Source organism: Electrophorus electricus, chromosome 15, assembly GCF_041902795.1.
Source record: "Electrophorus electricus isolate QZ-2024a chromosome 15, ASM4190279v1, whole genome shotgun sequence".
Classification (NCBI taxonomy): Eukaryota; Metazoa; Chordata; class Actinopteri; order Gymnotiformes; family Gymnotidae; genus Electrophorus; species Electrophorus electricus.
Window position 1 is genome coordinate 2958319 of NC_137511.1, and position 18578 is coordinate 2976896.

The following is an 18578-nucleotide window of genomic DNA, read 5'->3' on the forward strand; positions in this document are numbered from 1 at the left end:
GAGGTAACCATGGTTAACAGAAGAAAACCATAAGCACCACTATCCTGTTAAAGCAACCAGTCTGCTCTTCTAATCAGCATGACAGAGTGGTATCAGCTGCCTTGTCCTCGTTAACACTTTCTCCTGAACTAATGAGAAGATCACTGAAATGATGTTAGCAGGCCATTTTGTGGCAGGGCTGAAATGCAGTGGCTGGAATGCAGTAACTTTGCAATTAATCTGATCACTCTTCACAATCTAGAGTTAATGCAAACTTCCACCATAAAAACTGAAGCAGCGAACTTTGCGAAAACCAAAATCTGTGCTAGTCTCAACCTTTAGCCACGACTGTATACGAGTGCAGTATGAAGTAAGTTATTTTGAACATAGCCCCTGTTGTGTGGGCAGTTTGTGAGCGGAAAAGTCTCTTTCAGGCCAGCCCGCAAAAACGTCACCATTATTTTAGATCAACGAAATAATATAAATCAAAATAAAGATTATAATTTAAATTTAATAATTGGCCTTTTGTAAGGACAAGTTTCTTTTAGATTGTTTCACGTCTTCAGATGACTGCCTAAACTCTAAACCTAAAATAGAGCATTGCTTGTTACTTTTTTCCATCTGAATTTAAATCTGAGTATGTTTTTACCATGCTTTTAGCCTTTGAAACTCTTTATAGTGCAGAATGCACGCATTGGTTTTTACTTTACTCATTGAAGACATCTGAATGACATTCTCTAACAATTCCAGTTGGAGTTTTCTGCAAAGTGTATTTAGTTGAATTGGTGGAAAACAGGCAGATTAATACACGAAATTCGTACAATGCCCTATGATTGTAGCCAGCTAGCAAACTGTGTGAGAACTTGAGATCCTTGGATTCATGTGGCTGGCGTTATGATTTGCACTTTCGGAAACAGGATCCTCACCTGAGTTTATGAACAGCGCTACGGCATAACCAGTATTAGAGCATTCGCTGTACAAATCTTTCTGTCTTCCTTTTTGCTGATGAAATGAGAACGCAAATTCCATCGCTGAATCGAAACCGAAAACAGCTCATTCAGTTGCCATTTCGCCCATTATCGTTGGTTTTAAGATTAAACAGAAGAAAAAAGAATAAAAAGAATAAAACACCTATGTTTTTGCAAATGCAGCATATGTTTATGACATACGCTATGCTTTACGTTTGTTCAGAACATTACATTTAGCCTAATTTTGTAACAAGGTCTAGGCACTTTTTAAATTTTAACTACAAAACAAATCGCTTTTTCTCTTTTATAATACCAGCGTATGATACGACCCAGAAACAAATTATTTGATAAAATAATGAAACACTACTTGAGAATATTAAGCAAAAATGAAATTATAACCGACAGGTGGCGACATTTGCAAAAGGATTTGTAAAACGTTATCGTAAACTTGTAAATCGCAGGACATCTCGGACATTCTACATGAGTGGACGAATTTTGTCGTACATTAGTGATGTAAGGTTTTCCGACGTTTTACGGTATTTTTTCTTCTTCTGACCTTCCATAAGCTGGTCTAACCATGTTTGTTGTTAGACTGAATAGAAGCCGTTTATGAAAGCCACTTTCCCAATTTTGTTGAAAAATATACCAATAATTTATTATTTTACTTGTATGACACTCTCTGTTCGAAAAAGAGAAAACTGTATCGTTGTTTTACAGTTTGAATCCCAGCAAGTTTTTTTTTTCCGTTTTTGCAGTTTGAAAAAGTAAAAATATAAAGAATATTTTTTAAAAATTATACTCTGATAAATTTGATCATATACGGCGATCTTAGACACGCCTGTATTTCGATACATTACGATATCAATTTCACAGAAAAAAATAAATAAATAATTAAGCCGCCGTACACTGTCGTGCTGGAAAGTCCAGTGGGCGGACCAAGGGAAATGTAGAAGGAGGTCGCAACCGCAGCACTAATATAATCTCCGAGGCAGTAGTTACTCTTCATTCACACACTCAGAGAGCAAGATGCTTCAGCTACAGCACATCTGGGACTGCATCCGCCAACATGAGACCTGGCTGAGGTCTCCCTTTTTCCCCATCCTGTTTTCTCTGACAGTCTATCTAAGCTTCTGCCTGCCTTTTGTGGGGCTGGACCTTCTGTCTTCTCGTGTGGCATTGGTGAGGAGATATAAGATACAGGAGAAGAGCCAGGTGACCTTGAGAATGATGTGGAACTGCCTGGCGCTCTCACTCTACAACCACGCCATCTACATCTTTCCCCTGAGCGTGCTGCACTGGTACTGGAGGCCCATCAGCTACCCAGTAGAGGCTCCGGCCATCCTGGAGGTTATATGGGACCTGGCGTCCTGCCTGCTCCTCTTCGACTTCCAGTACTTCGTCTGGCACCTGCTGCATCACAGGGTGACCTGGCTCTACCGCACCTTCCACAAGGTGCACCACAAGCACACGTCTACCTTCGCCCTTACCACGGAGTACTCCGGTGCCTGGGAGACGCTGTCGCTGGGACTTTTTGCAGCGCTGAACCCCATGTTTCTGGGATGCCACCCCTTCACAGAGATGCTCTTCCACGTGTTGAACATGTGGCTGTCAGTGGAGGATCACTGCGGCTACGACCTTCCCTGGGCCACGCACAGGCTCGTGCCCTTTGGACTGTATGGAGGGGCTCTCCATCATGACCTTCACCACCAGAAGTTCAAGACCAACTATGCACCATACTTCACCCACTGGGACAAGCTGTTTGGTACTCTGCACTCTGAATGAACAGGAGGACGTCAGGAGGACCACGTGGACTGTATGCTCTTTTGTATCAAAAGAACACTAGAAACTGTTTTAGGTTATTAAATTAAATGGGTTTATTATTTAAATTTTTATGATGTATGCTATTTATAGAAAACATGTATATTTGTCTTAAAACTAAGTTTTATTGTAAGAGTGTTGATGAATGCGATTACTTGAATGATTTATATGGAGGTTTTTTGAATATATTGTTTTTACTCATGTATTTACTGTGTTTGAACAAACCCTGAAGAAAACATGCTATGAAAAATCAATAAGGCTGGAATAAAAGCATTAAAAATCAGCACAAATTGTGTTTTGTCTTGACTTAGAAGTTCAAATGTATTGATGGAACCATGATACACTGATTCTGATTACTGGCACTGGGCACAGATGGAGGTGGCCGTGGGTGGTGGACAGTGGACAGGCAGCCAATAGCACCTTATCTCAGAGGTCTTGTGAGATCTCACTGTTCATTTCAAAATGCCACTGCATTTAGGCAACTACAGTATAGATTTTCTCTGGGTTCCCTTTTTAAAGCAATGAGCCCTTGACTTAGATCTGGTATAAGCACAGCCATAATAAAGTAGATATAAAATTAAATACATATACATTTGCATTTGCATTTACGGCATTTAGCAGACGCTAAAGAACAAGAACGCTTTGTCATTTACTTATAGAATACAGCCTAGCCAGTAGAGTAGGTTAGAGTCCAATATACCAGTGATATAGAATACTGTAGAAATACAGGGATCACTGCTGATGCCTAGAAGTACAAATACATAAGGTCTATCTTAAACAATGATAAGTGTGGTAAATAAGGGAGCAGTCAACATCAGTGTAGTAAACAATACCTTACAATAAGTACTAGCTTCAACATAGTCAACATAGGAGCAGGGTCAGTGGTCATTTTAAATATTCCACGAATAGATGGGTCTTCAGTCTGCATTTGAAGACTACAAAGGGCTCTGCTGTCCAGGCAGCAAACGGAAGTTCATTCCACCATCTCTGAGCAGGACAGAAAATAGTCTCGATACTTGTCTTCCATGATACTTGAAGCCAGGTATTTCCTGGTACTTCAAATATAGAAGAAACACAACTAGAAATACACAATCCAGATAAGATGTAGACCCCCAGGAGTGGGTTCAGACATCCTTAGTTATATTAAACCTGCAGTCAAAGTCATGGCCATACAAGTGTTACAATTATAAAACAAGTCTTGTAATGATAAAAGAACGGCCTAGGTTTATAGCTCCTACTTCACTCCTGTCCCTGCTAAACATGGCTTGCCTTCATCCTACCTACTGCATTACTTTCATTTCTCTTCTTCGTTCCTTGAGTTCCATTCTCATTCTCATGTCAGCTTTGATATCATAAATTCTAGCACTATTCTCATGTCTAGCACTACAGTTGTTTTTCTGTGAGAGCCTGTAATTCACCAGTCAGCTTTCCAGAGGCTTTGGGAAGTAATGCTGATCTCATATTTTAAGTGCAAATCCAATTTCTACTGATAGGTTCTTACAGAGACGGCCATTCTTATTTACCTACTTCAAGAAATTGTGGGAATTCTACCTTATTTCAGTTTGTTCTATGGAATTCTTAATTGTATGCTAAAATGCATATTTCAACAGATATTTGTATCCTTGTATTTACATTTGTTACCCACTTGAGTAATTATTATTATTCTTTATATGGTGCTTTTATGACATTTATTTCTTCTTATGCATACCTCATAATTGCCCTTTGATAGGAAGATGTGAGATAGAACCAAAAAGGTAGAACTTAAGAAGAGGAGGACAGTGTGTTGATGTTGGAGAGTGTACAGTGGTAGTGTTACAAATTATTTCAGGGAAAAGTATGTCTTTATATTGTGCAGCGTAGATAAAGTGCCATTTCCAGCAAAATCTCGTGACTGCTCAGAAAATGAATGTAAATATTTGTTCAGAGGTTCTGTGCTTCCTTAAGGAAGGGGCACTTTCAGTCAGCTGATATATCATTAAATTATGTTACCAACATAACACAATGTGTGTTTAAAATCTAATACCTTAAATCTGTTAAACAACTGAAAAATGTGTGTTTATTTTTAGCTCATTCTAGTTTCTGTTAACGAGGCAGTAGAAACATATTTTCCTACATAATACAATGGAGTGGGTCATTTCCTATAATCACTTTCAGGACTCCCCTAGTGTAAGCATAGATCAACAAACCTTTCTGGATTCAACTCAGCCTTCCATGTCAATGGAAATAAAGTAATCTAAGTATACCATAAGGAGTATTGGCACAGTCCTAAAGGGAAAACTGCTATCAGATGATCAACAAGATACTGTATGTTTGTTTTTTCAGATTTTCCATTACAGCGCTGGCTGTGACATGTTTGCATGTTGGGAAATACACAAATCCAAATCCTTACAAACCATACTAGTTTGCAATATGAGATTGTTTTGATTTTTTATGTTTTTATTTCTGAAATTAATTTAGATTTTTCTTTAATAATAATTTCTCGAATGTCCTGCATATTTATAAATGCATACAATACTGAGGGCCCCTGCTGTTTTGCCGACTGAAATGTGAGAGACAATCACAAAAAGATTCCGTTAATGCTTGCCTGCTCGTTCATGCTGTTAGGATCAGTAAGTCCTAGAAGCAGTTGTCACATGAGACCTCCAGGCACATAGGAGCAGGTCCTGGCTAGAAGCACTTAGATGCCTCGTGGAACTGAGGAGAAACAAAAGCACCTCTGAAGTGAGTTCATCCATATTCTTGCTCTTCTGAAGTAAGCTTGCCACTTCTATGCCCAGTCTATAACAACATGAATATATTATAATGATATAATTATATTAATAGTTATTAATAGTTATTATATATAATTATATATAATTATTATAATAGTTATTATAATAGATATAATAGTTATTATGAATGATCTGTTAGGAAGTGTGACTAGAAACACATGTGCTCTTTAATGACTGATCTCATTGAGAGGGCAATGTTTCTGCTGAAGAGTAATGGGTAAAATTATAGAGTTTTATTAGATCCCAAATCAGTACAATACATTTTCTGAATGAATAAATTTGATTACATTTGACTTTTTGGCAAAACAAATGTAACTCTAGGCTGCCCTGAAATTAATATAATATTGGCCAATATGTTTAATAAAAATGGGGAAAAAAAAGACATGTAATTTGGAGTGAAGGCCACCCAGACATTATATTTTGGAACACTAAGAGACAAGGAAGTTTCTCAATCCATTTTTTTTTTTTTGTCTGGTGTTAAATTCAGCACTTTGTCCAAGTTCCATAAAATGTAGAAATACCAGTAAACCAACTAAAATGGACTAATGCACTGATAAGTCACTATTCATTTTAAAAGAATGTGTCTACACTTAACACTTTTCCTTAGACTCAAAAACGGTATCGTTTATGTAACCTTACCTATATTTGCTTTCACTCCTTTTCCCCGAGGCTTGCCTGAACAGCCGCATGGACAGTAATCCTGAAGATGTTTGCTTGCTTTTAACTACACACAGGTCAAATATCTGCCCATGAGCAGGACAGAGGCACTATACTGTAAAATGCCAAGGCAGTTAGGGTTTAATAGTAACAATCAAAGTTGTTTGGCCTTTTTATATTAATTTTACAAGATATTTACAGTAAGATACTGTATTCTTGTGTAAGTTACTGAACTTTTTTTTTCTTTCCATTTTTGACAGTTTCCAATATTATGTAAGACCTCACGATCACTTCAGGTCAGTTTTGTATGTTGAAGTTGAAATGTGTAAATAATAAAATGAACTTAAAATATTATTCAGTTTAGATGTTGTGGGTTGCCTAAGTAAGTGAGAGTTTTCAGCGAGATTCAAAACCATATTTCCCTTTTTTGCCCCAATACCTAACCCATGTCATTGTATCTGCCAGGCAAGAAACTGTGGAACTGGAAGTTTCTATGGTTGTGCTATTTTTCACTTTTTCACAGAAAACATGTGTGATTCCAAAATTTCAGTGAGATGTCTTATCCAACAAATATATCACTTCCTTTCCACAATCACTCCCACAGCGTCTAGAGCACAGTGCCAACCAGTGGTGCGCATGTAGTGTCATGACCAAGATGTCACCTTCATGAAATACTGAAATTTCTTTAGGTCATGGCTAAAGGGGTGTGACATATTACCCAACAACTGCTGCATGACATCAGAACCACTAAACTAGCAGATATTGTTCAGCACAGTCTGCCATGGCGTCTCCTAGATTAACTGATAATTTCCTGAGATGAAGCCCGAAGTACAATATGAAAACCTACATGTCACGGCCCATCGCTTTACTAAACTGAATGGAAGTGACTGATAAAGCTGTTGTTGTACGTAAGCATTGCGCAACCTATTAACTGCTAAGGTGGCATGTGCATTTAAAGAAAGATTAAAGCCAAAATAACGCCTTGCAGTCTTTCAGTACCGTATGTCTTATTATGTAACCAAACTGATATTTGACACCACTAGAAAACATTGTAAATGCTAAACAGCATAATACATTAGTTTACACAACCAACTTTAATATGTTTTGTATTATCCTTGTAAAGAGAAGACTAGGAAGTTATTAAGCATAATAAGACCAAGGGCATAAAAAACAGACTGAGCCACAAACTGAACCAGACACAACCATGCATATATCAGCTTGTTCTTTTGTACAAAATGGCTCATGTTTAACAAGAGAGATGTACCACGTGTGTGTCACTGTTCACTGCTCAACAGGAGATGAATTAGCTCATTATTTACTGAATTCCTTTGTGACACTTAATCTACTGAATTCTGTCTTATAAATTAGTGTTTCATTACTATTGCTTTGTGATTATTTTTTTCACAAGTTAGTGAATACTTACACTCCAGTGTTTAAATGTATATCAGTGCTGTGTCCACATTTTGGTAAGGGGTTGCAATTAGTCACAATGAGATCATCAGAGACATGTGTCTGGAAATACCAGTGCGCTTTGGAACTTCATCTAAAATTAAAACTTTTTCTGCAAGTAGGGCCACAATGTTAACCAGAACAACCACACAGAAAGAATAAATAAATTTGACCTAATTTCAAGAGAATCAGATCTATGAAGATAACACCTACACTGTGACAACCATAAACCCCAGAGAGCAGTAATAGTGTTGCTGCTAATCTAACTCACAGGAAAGGAAATGGTAATTCAGTGAAAGGATCTGAAACGTCTGAATTAGAAGTACTGTCATTTGAAAAACTTTTTATAATTTCAATGGAAAGTCAAAGAAAATGTTTGTACGATATCTATTTCCCTTGCACGTTGGCTAAACAAGATTAGGCAGTGTAATATGTAGCTCCCAAAAACCACTCGTGAGTCTATGCATCTTTCATCACAGGCTTCGAAACATTCAATTACTTCTCTCTCACTTTCTCAGTTTAGTCAACGTATTATCAGGTATGATAATCGTTTTGTGTAGGCTGGTATACGGGCATTTTGCTGACGTGTCACGGTACCTTGTGTAAACTCATTCCTGTGGTCCCCGAGTGATATTTTACTGGTGTGACCAGAAGAAGCGGTCTTATCACTGGTACGCCAAAACCAAAAGACGTGAGTGAATTTCATAAATTATTTTATAAATTCCCATTTATTTAATTCATTAGCGTGTACTTTACAAATAGGCCCTCTGTGCAATGCAAATAGATGACTAAATGGGATATCATGGACTGCATAATATCATAGGCTGCATGTCAAGTTTGGTTTTCCATTAACCATTTTGGCGTTGCTCGGAATGTTTGGCCAATGTTTAACCAGTGTGTCACGTTTAGCCCATCTTTGCTATTATGGCACACCTTTTATGTCATGCTTTTGTCCTCAGTTCTATTACGAAATACAGAAGGATATAATTGAATATACTATACTGAGAGTTAGAATCGACTGTCAGATAACATATCGGTTGAACGTAGTTCAGCACACGGGGATGGATGCCCGTGCAAAACAGTCAAGGGTCAAAATGGCTAGCACAGGTTAACAACCTACCAATTTCCAAAAGAACGCGCAAACCAGAATAAAAATAGGAGAATTATGGGGGACAATGTCTCAGAATGATATTACGCCGGATAATGCAACTCCTCACAAAGACTCGATTCGAACAAGCTTGTGGCTATCACGCTCACGGAATGCTATGTCTATGACTAAGCTGCACTGATAAACATTTACAGATAAACTGACGAAATTTACCGCTCTTCGTCTATATTGTTCACCCTCTTATCTTCAAGTTATCAAGTTTTGCCCTCCCGTCTCTATTTTCGTAGTTTTTCCCCATGACGACATCAACGCTGAATTACGGCCCTCGCGTCAGAATAGGACCCTGATACACCTCCCATCCTTAAACCTGAACTACAGTTTAACTGTTTAATCAGTTTAATCTGCATAATAGTCATTGTTACTATTCACTGATATGTATAAATGCTTATATGTGTCTTTGCCTGCATATTCACTAATATGTTACATTTTTATTCTCGAGTCTTCCTTTTTCTCCCGAGATCAAATCTGGTTTCCTCTCTCTCTCTCGCTCTCGCTCTCTCGCCATGCCGCCTCTGGCTTGTTGTATCGGCTTGGACCTCCTGATAACAGCTGCTGTAAAAATAAAAAGCACCGAATATAAATATGCTTTGCTTGATTGAATGACCTGAGCCCGGGGACACTTCTGCAGAAATCCAGAAGTCAGTGAAAGGGCGCAGAGGTGAGTGCATTGTAAGGTGTTTCCGCAGGGGAACGTCACAGTATCCTCAATCAGATGTGCCTGAGCGCGGGCTGGCTAAAATGACGTATCCCAATAAGTCATCATAATTCACTTTCGCTTCCTCCTATTGTCCTTTTAGCGTTTTTGAGGTCTATTATAGATCCCTTTACAAACAGGGCTGTGATGCAAGCATCCGCGTTATGTCTAATTACTACATTGTGCCTACAGGGTCATTAAACGACTCACACAGCTGCATATTGCCTACACGTGAAATCCTCCGTGATGAGGCAATCTTCCGCCCGGCTCTGCGGTGTGAGAACAGAAACAGTCAAGGGAAAGTCCAAGAGTTTCTGGATGCACTTTTCACTCCACTTAAGGAACCACTTACACCTATTTTTACTCTGTGCTTATTAAAATATATATAGCGAAGTTTTTGGTTTCCAGAATGTTTTCAAATTATGATACTTTTAATTATTTACTTTTGCTTTCTCGTATTTTACTTTTTACTCAGCCAATTTATGCGTCCATATTTATTTGCTAACTTCTTTATTCATTTCATTATGCTCTAGGCCGTTGGTCAAAACGTCCGCTATGAAGCTCCTTCATTTTATTTTAGTCCAAAGGTACCAAAATATCGAACCCAGTCTATGAAAACCCACCTGCTATAATCACATCTGCGCTAAGAAGTGGTTGTACTGGTACCCAGTACTTCACTGTTCCACCTGCTACCTTTTCTCCCTCTCAGGTAGTTATGCCCCTTCTGCTTCAGAGTCATTATTTCAGTGGGGTAACAATATTTTTTGCCAGACTTCAGTATGATTTTACGCTACTCTGCACATGTAACCCCCCCGGAGCCCTACTTTGTTCTTGATATTAATATATAATATACTGAATTAATATTCCATCATCTATATATTGTGCCATATATTCTATTTTATTTGCTGTTGTACATAATGAATGACAGACACACCTTATTTATTCCACTTGCCTACTTTGCATTGTTAATAAATAATTAACTAAATGTCATCTGAAACCGCCTGCGTTAATAGCACAAAGCAAAAGTTCCATATCGGAAAATATTAAGAGGGGAATTTTCCATTCTCCGCCACAGGAGGGCAAAAGAAAACCAAGAAAGGAGGTGAGCGTGAGTCATACAGGGAAGGGAAAGAACCGCGTTTACACGGTTTACCCAGCATAGACGCGGGAATGAGGCCTGTCTGTGCATTCAGTCATTCGGCTGTTGTGTTCTGACTGGATCTTAATGTAATCTGACATGGCTGAATGAATATTTAATTGGCGATCCGCACAGCCAGCGTTTTACATACAGGGAATCTCAGCTTTCCCGACTCTCCATGGTCCTGGCTTCCAGGTTGCACAAATGGTTTATTCACTATGCCCTGTAATGTTCCCTACAGAATTCCAAACAGGCAATAATTAGCCAGTAGCACGAGATAGCTGTAATTGATTGACTTAAAGGTTTTTCACAGGCTGCATCATGCTGAGCAAGCAGTGGAAAAATTATTTGTTTTAACATAAAAATATAATTATGGATACAATTGAACCTCAAACTATAATTATAATTGCTGCTACCTTGCTGTTTGAAGTCCAAGTTGAACAAATATTAGTCAGGAAGCAGAGAGAGAGCAGGAATGTTGGCGAGGGAATGACAGAGATGCGCACAGACAGAACCGGGGTAGCGCTCAAGTACTGCACCCAGCGCTTATAAGAAATTCCAGAGCTGGTTCTGAGGAGACGCTTGTTGATGCTGGCCGTCCAATGAGCTGCGCACTAAAGGAGTCCTTTAAGAGCACAGCTGCCTTGCCATTTTCGGTCAAAGCACATGCCAAAAGAGCAGAGGTTCACCCACCACCCAGTAGCAAACACAATCCTCGCTACTGCCATTTCGGATAGTGTCACCCTGTTCAGAGCACAGGCCCAGACCTGTTTCAGACATCACTGAACCCATCCAGCTGAGTGTCTTTACGTTCTGCAAAAACAAGGATGAAAAAGCATGGTTAATTTTAATTTGTGATTGGCCCTGTTTGACTTTAGATACCTCAGTATCTTTGAACCTGGTTAGCAGTGTTACTGTTATCAGGCAACTGGAGGAAACAGGTATATTTATGCATCTATACAGCCACATTTTAAGTATGTGCCATACATATTCACATGCACTGCCTGCTAAATGTCGATCAGAGAGAGCTTGAATTACATCGGTGGTCCTGTGCACTGGACTCTGCTGTCTTTCTGCCTTTACCGACAGCTGACTCATGAAGTGATCATCCGTTAAGCCAGGTGTGCTAGAGTCACTGAGGCTGGGGGGGGGGGGGGGGGGGGGTTGGCGGGGTCCCCAGAACCGAAAGTAGGAGCTGCAATACAGCGTGCGCCGGATGCGCATGCAACCACACTGGAGGAAGAAAGATCTCCTCCAAAAAAATACACATACAGTCGGCAATCCCCCTTCCCTGCTGCGGTCGTGTCCATGGATGAAACCCACCCCACCACCCTTCCTTCCCTCAAATAAGTGCGTGTTATGCCTGCACAGAGACGCACACCATATTTCCTTGTGCCGGACTGCGCTTTTCCCCCAATCGCTCCTTGCGTGGAGTTCTGTCTCTCCTTACATGCCTGAGACAGCAGCGGCCTGCCAAGTCTCCTCTTATTTACCCAACAGTTCCTTTTTTGGTGCTGCGTTAAAGGCAGGCGGTGGGGTGGGGAAAACTGTAGCATTTCCTCCACCATGGACCACTGAGCACAGTCCACTGCCAAAAAAAGTCACACACACACACACTAGTGAATGTGTTTACAGGAGAGAGAGCACAACTAGGCTATCCAAAGGCAAGAATGTGTCCAAAAAAGAAGTTCCCAGTCTGGGACAAGTATCTGTCCTCCACTTTCCATGTTGTTCTTGGTCTTTAGGATTATTATTGATGATGTTATTATATCTGCTAGGCATTAGTCCTGTGTAAATGTTTCTCCTAACTGCACATTTGGTGTCATTGATAGCTCATCTACATTCCTTACATCTTTCCATTTTCACATTTTTTTCATACCACTTAAATCACACATACCAAAAACAAGGAGAAATAAGTCTCACTATAGCTTAGAGGAACCTGGAGACCATCCTTTCAGAGAGCAGTGATCTGATCTGTAAGATAAGATGTGTCTCAGGACGTGAAACCTATGAGTCGAGGTGAGCATGGCTCTTGTGACGGGATAAAGGGTGTTATTTGACAGAGCCATGCCTGCTGCCAGTGCCCTTGTGCTTCTCCCGTGGTGTTCACACACATTCTCCATGTGTGTTGTGTGTGAATGGACAATGATAAGCAGAATCACAGCCTTTTTCACTCCTAACACATCATCCAGAACAATAGCAATAACTGTGGGAGCTGGCTGTTCGCTTTGTTTCTGGGGATTTTTTTATTCAGCTGATGTCACTGTACACTGAAGTCATATGACATACCACAGCGAAGAGTGGCTAATATGTATCAGTCATGTCCGCAGTATTACAGAATGAATCAGGATTTCTCAACATCAGACCTTGTCATCACTGAACATTCATCACTGTAATACCGCTCAAAAAAGACACGTAAAAGTGAGCCACATTTTCAACTGATTCATGATGTACTGAAAGTTGTCATTTAAGAGGTGTTTTTTTTTTTAGATACAGTCACAGATGCTATCAGACACTTCTATCTATAGTAGCTAGCCACCACTTTTTTTTTTTTTCCACGTACTCCAAACTTGTCATGCCTTCTGTCTCTGCCCCTGGTCACTCTCAGGTGTGTGCCCTACTGCGCGTGCGCTCGTGTGCATGTGCGGGACGGCTGGACTCCGATCTGTGTTTATGTTCCTGCGTGGTGAAGGTCTCCATCCCTTCAGAGAAGGAGGGGGCTAGGCATCACTCCCTGGAATGCCCCGAGCGAAGGGGCCGGAGGCCGCCGCCCCACGGCCGCCCGGATTGGAGTGCTCTCCCCCAGTCATCCCTATAAGGCTGCGCCAGACTGTGCCTGGCGGGCCGTGCTCGGCCCAGGCTCCATGTTTGGGAGGTGGGAGGGGGCGGCGGAGCCGCGGCTGGAGCTACATAAGCGGCCTGCAGGCCGGCGTGGGGCACACCATCACCAAGTGGTTATCCGCCCCGGCCCAGCACTGTCAGGGTAAGTGTCCTCTGATCCCTCTCTAGTTCTCTTTGTCTTCTCAGCTCCTGCTGCCTGATGTGGTGAGCTTGTAGCAGGAAGAACGGCCAGATAAGAAAAGGCAGCAGCTAGCTGGCTCTGATTTGTGTAGAGGGGTAGTGCACAGCCACTCACTGACAGGCTGGGTTGTGCTGTGAGCTAAACCGAATTATGGATTTTCATCTTTGTAGTGAGTTACAGTTAATCCAAAAAGAACATGTAATTTGAACAGTAGCATGTTTGACCATTCTGTGAGTTTATTTTGATAAATGCCTAAAGGTACTTGTTTGATTAATGGTATTGTAATGGTCTATTAACTAGTCTTATTCAAGGTTGATATGCTCTGTTAGTGTAGAGGGGTGCACTTCTCTGAACTTACGCGTAGCTGTATAACTCTGAGCTCCCTACAGGCTAAAGCCTCTCTGTTTGGAGCTTTTGACTAAATATGGTTCTCCAGGCATTACTCCCCAGTCTCTCTCTCTCTCTTCATAAACTATTGCAGGCAGGGTCAGGGAGAGTTTGTGAAGTCCAAAGGCAGATATGCCTCCACATCATTTCCAAATTAGGAAGTTTTCCCATGGTGCAGCGTTCATTCATCAGCACGACAGTGCTCAGCCGGGCAGAGGGGCGGGGCTGTGGCTCTGCACACATGCTCTTGGGTTTTTTTTTTCTTCTGCACATTTCGGGCTACTTTGAGAGTGTGATGTTAATAGCAGGTGGAATGTCAAGCAACACTGCAGCGTCAGTGAGATGTAATGGGACTTTTCTCAAACATCTGAAAACCTTTTAAAAAATTTTGCTTTGTGGAAGGTTGTATTGTTGTGCAGAGGACTGTCCTGTAACTGACTGTAAAGCAGCAGGAATATTTTTCCATTTGCTATAGTATTCCTATTCATGGGTCTGTGGAGTAGGGTGTGGTCATAAAAACATACAGGTATGCACTCAAGCATGCATGCACACGCACATGCACATGCACAAAGGCAATTGAGGATGTTGTTTAATTAAAAAAAAAAAAAAAAAAAAGCTTAAACAATGGGTATGGTGATGTTTGACTGGGTGTATTTGCAGTGATTGTTTCCTGTTTGAGTGAAGAGGGAAATTTGAGCTAAAAGATGTGTGATGATGAAGAGAGCACCGCCCTTGTGTGTGACAACGGGTCAGGACTGTGTAAGGCAGGCTTCGCCGGGGACGACGCCCCTCGAGCCGTGTTTCCTTCCATCGTGGGTCGTCCAAGACACCAGGTGAACTTCCCCCCAACCCACCACCGTGGCGGGGAACTAAGCTGACCAGTTTAGCTAGGTCATGGTCTTGCAAAATACATTTTGCTTCTTAGCGCCTGACACCTTCTCTTATAGTTTATGACTCTTCTTTTTGCACTTAAGTAATTTCAGAATCATTTCCTGTTATTAATCTTCATTCTCCAGGACTCATCACTTATTTCTGTGACCGAGCTGCTCACAAATACCAGTGAAATGGAAACCTTCTGAGGAAACATCGCTGTCCATAAGTTAAAGAAATATTTTTAGAATGTGTGCACGTGTAATGAGTCAAGTTCCTTTTGTCTTTGTTGTCAGGGCGTGATGGTGGGGATGGGACAGAAAGACAGTTACGTTGGCGATGAAGCCCAGAGCAAAAGAGGCATCCTGACCCTCAAATACCCGATCGAGCACGGCATCATCACAAACTGGGACGACATGGAAAAAGTAAGCACGTGTTGCGCAATCATTTAGGCAACGTTTCAATTGGACAGAGAAAACCCAAACAGTCTGTAGTAGTAACAGAGCTTTCCTCTGTAATTAAGCCCTGGTCCTGTCTGGGTTCTGTTGGACATTTAGCTCCCAGACCTGCTGTATATGCAGCTCAAATAAACTTGTATGCTCATTGCACTGATTTCCAGTTTGCTGTTAAGTGCTCAGGCGTCACTTATACCTCGAAGAGATCCTCAGATTCCAGACTCATTTTTCTTACTTACACACACACACACACACACACACACACACACACACACACACACACACACACAGTCGAGCGGTTTCTTTCAGGCACATGCTGTCATCGGCCAACAGATGCATACAACAGATGGTGTTATTTACTTAGTCCACAGCCTACTCCACATCAACCTCATTATGGTCCTCCTATGTCACAGTGATTAGGGTTTTTTTTTTTTTTCCTATAGAGGAGGTACAGAAAGTTCATCATGATTTGTAAACTGTGTGATTGTGCCTGGATTTGCACAGAAGGTCACTGCTTTTGTTTTTCACAAGATCTGGCATCACTCTTTCTACAATGAGCTCCGTGTTGCCCCAGAAGAGCACCCCACCCTGTTAACAGAGGCCCCCCTCAACCCCAAAGCCAACAGGGAGAAGATGACCCAGGTCTGAACCGAGCCTGTTAGATCAACCATCTCCTTTTCCCAGTAGCCAGTGAAAGGCATAAAAGACATGGAAAAACGTGACATTTGCAGCATCACATAATGGAAACAGAAAGGTTTTTTTTAATTGCAATGCAAATTCTGGCATTTTGACCATAAAATCAACTATTTTTCCAGATCATGTTTGAGACTTTCAATGTTCCAGCCATGTACGTAGCCATTCAAGCTGTGCTCTCCCTCTACGCGTCTGGCCGCACAACTGGTCAGTTCAGTCTCCAAAAGCACGCAGCACAAATGGCCTTATGGTTACACTACACACCTAAACTTAAAATTCGTCATTTTGAACAGGCATCGTCCTCGACTCTGGTGATGGCGTCACCCACAACGTGCCCATTTACGAGGGCTACGCTCTCCCTCACGCCATCATGCGTTTGGACTTGGCTGGCCGTGATCTCACTGACTACCTCATGAAGATCCTGACTGAACGTGGATACTCATTCGTGACCACTGGTGAGTGCACACTGCCTGCCTGTTACCATGGGAACTAAAAGGAAAAGAATGCCTAGACTGACCAAACGAATCTGCGATAAAGCTGTGGTGAAATAACTCCAACATTGAGGTTTCTAAACTGAACATTCTAAACCACCGCTCGAAAGTTAAATAAATGGTATCAGAATGCAAAGGAAGTCTTTTTACTGAGCGCTGTTGGGCTGTTGTAGCTGTAGCAGCACCTGCCTCAAACATTCTTTCTTCATCCCCACTAAAGCCGAAAGAGAAATTGTCCGTGACATCAAGGAGAAGCTCTGCTATGTCGCACTGGACTTTGAGAACGAGATGGCCACCGCTGCCTCCTCCTCCTCTCTGGAGAAGAGCTACGAGCTTCCTGATGGACAGGTCATCACCATTGGCAACGAGCGCTTCCGCTGCCCTGAGACCCTATTCCAACCGTCCTTCATTGGTGATTTCTCCTCTCTCTCCTACAGTGTCGAATGACCTGCATAATTACACACCACCAGTGTTGAACGACCTCTCTCGCTCTCACTCAGGTATGGAGTCTGCCGGTATCCATGAAACCACTTACAACAGCATCATGAAGTGCGACATCGACATCCGTAAGGACCTGTATGCCAACAACGTCCTGTCTGGCGGAACCACCATGTACCCCGGAATTGCTGACAGGATGCAGAAGGAAATCACCGCCCTGGCTCCCAGCACCATGAAGATCAAGGTGAGTACACCGAGCGTCAGCAAGGTCCATTCTGACCAGACCAGACTCACCAATCCATCATGGTAAAAGCAGAGTGCTCAGGAACGTACTTCAGAAGTTTCGGGTCAGTTTTAACGAGTCCGTCCTTGGGCCGTCGTCGACAGCCATAACTCGGTTAGCCGCTGACTGCTGTCCCATGCGGTGTGCGCTTGCTCTCAGATCATCGCCCCTCCAGAGAGGAAGTACTCCGTGTGGATCGGCGGCTCCATCTTGGCCTCCCTCTCCACCTTCCAGCAGATGTGGATCAGCAAGCAGGAGTACGACGAGGCCGGCCCATCCATTGTGCATCGCAAGTGCTTCTAAGCAAACTCCAAGCCCTGGCCCTCTTCCCCCACAGGCCCTTCCAACTCCATTCTTGCTTCCTATCCTGTAAACTGTGAACGTATCCTTCGGTCTCCCCGTTTTGTCTTTGCACTGCCCGCACCTGTGTGAATGTTTGGATTTTATTTTTGCGTCATGGATTATTTTGGTTACATTGGACGAGTAAGGCTTGAATGTGCTGCCAATACAAACAGATTGGGAATGTTCCTGGGGTTGGTGAGGCTCCAGTTGGATGGAGAGAGAGAGGTAGGATAAACACACTGTGTTCTGTAGTGCTTTAGAGAGGAACAGTGCTCACCTTCTCTCTCTATATTTCAAATGCCATAAGTTTCCCTTTGCATGTGTTTTCTCACTGCTGTGGGCTTTGAGGCAGTTTGTATGGATAGCTATATGATAACCCCAGGAAAGAATAAAGCTCTGCATACAGAAACTGTGGTCAACTTCATTTCTTTCATTCAAGATCAACATAAGCAAACTACAATTGATTCCATGTTCATAACCAACTTGACATTTTCATGACTACAAATAAGTTATAATCAACATTGTACAGATCACAATTTATATCACCTGTCCATCCTTTAATTATTACATTTATTTAATTTGACATTTAACTAATTTCATTACATTTAATTTTGTAGTGAATGGCCATCTGACAGCAACAGGAAACAGGAGCACCAATTAACAACTTCATCGCTCTACTGCAGCCTTGTGACAAGGGTCTTTAGTAGCAACACAACGGAATGCACATGAAAACCAAAATCCAGTTTGTCACAATAAATCCCATGAATGTACTTCTGCCAAGCAATTCAGTTCATTAGAATGAATATGACACCAACAATCAGGTTGTTTGTATTTTATTAACAAAACTGCAGGGGAGCGGGGTGTGATGGGTTGTACACATCGCACAGTCATGTCATCACTGTCATATTACTCACACACACACACACACACACACACACACACACACACACACACA

The 18578-nt window shown here is 41.7% G+C and overlaps 2 protein-coding genes across 3 annotated transcripts; both read left to right on the forward strand.

Moving 5' to 3' along the window:
* The first annotated feature begins 1967 nt into the window (after positions 1-1967).
* ch25h (cholesterol 25-hydroxylase) lies at positions 1968-3042 on the forward strand. Its single transcript, XM_027013494.3, has one exon. It carries the CDS (start codon positions 1974-1976, stop codon positions 2727-2729), a length of 756 nt encoding a protein of 251 aa, XP_026869295.2. The 5' UTR covers positions 1968-1973; the 3' UTR covers positions 2730-3042.
* A 10452-nt stretch (positions 3043-13494) lies between these two features.
* Positions 13495-18032, forward strand: acta2 (actin alpha 2, smooth muscle). Of its 2 annotated transcripts, XM_027013444.3 has the most exons (10): positions 13530-13625; positions 14527-14577; positions 14712-14884; positions 15218-15346; positions 15908-16018; positions 16192-16276; positions 16363-16524; positions 16781-16972; positions 17061-17242; positions 17441-18032. In XM_027013444.3, the coding sequence occupies exons 3-10, from the start codon at positions 14756-14758 to the stop codon at positions 17582-17584; spliced, it is 1134 nt and encodes a 377-aa protein (XP_026869245.1). In that variant the 5' UTR covers positions 13530-13625; positions 14527-14577; positions 14712-14755; the 3' UTR covers positions 17585-18032. The 2 variants fall into 2 exon arrangements, with proteins under 2 accessions (XP_026869244.1, XP_026869245.1); XM_027013443.3 differs by lacking the exon at positions 14527-14577 and having other exon boundaries at positions 13495-13625.
* Positions 18033-18578: the final 546 nt, after the last annotated feature.

Coding starts and splice junctions, on each gene's coding strand:
- ch25h (XM_027013494.3), top strand. CDS start 1,974: ATGCTTCAGCTACAGCACATCTGGGACTGCATCCGCCAACATGAGACC.
- acta2 (XM_027013443.3), top strand. CDS start 14,756: ATGTGTGATGATGAAGAGAGCACCGCCCTTGTGTGTGACAACGGGTCA. Junction 16,277..16,362: donor CGCGTCTGGCCGCACAACTG/GTCAGTTCAGTC, acceptor CATTTTGAACAG/GCATCGTCCTCGACTCTGGT. Junction 16,973..17,060: donor ATTCCAACCGTCCTTCATTG/GTGATTTCTCCT, acceptor GCTCTCACTCAG/GTATGGAGTCTGCCGGTATC.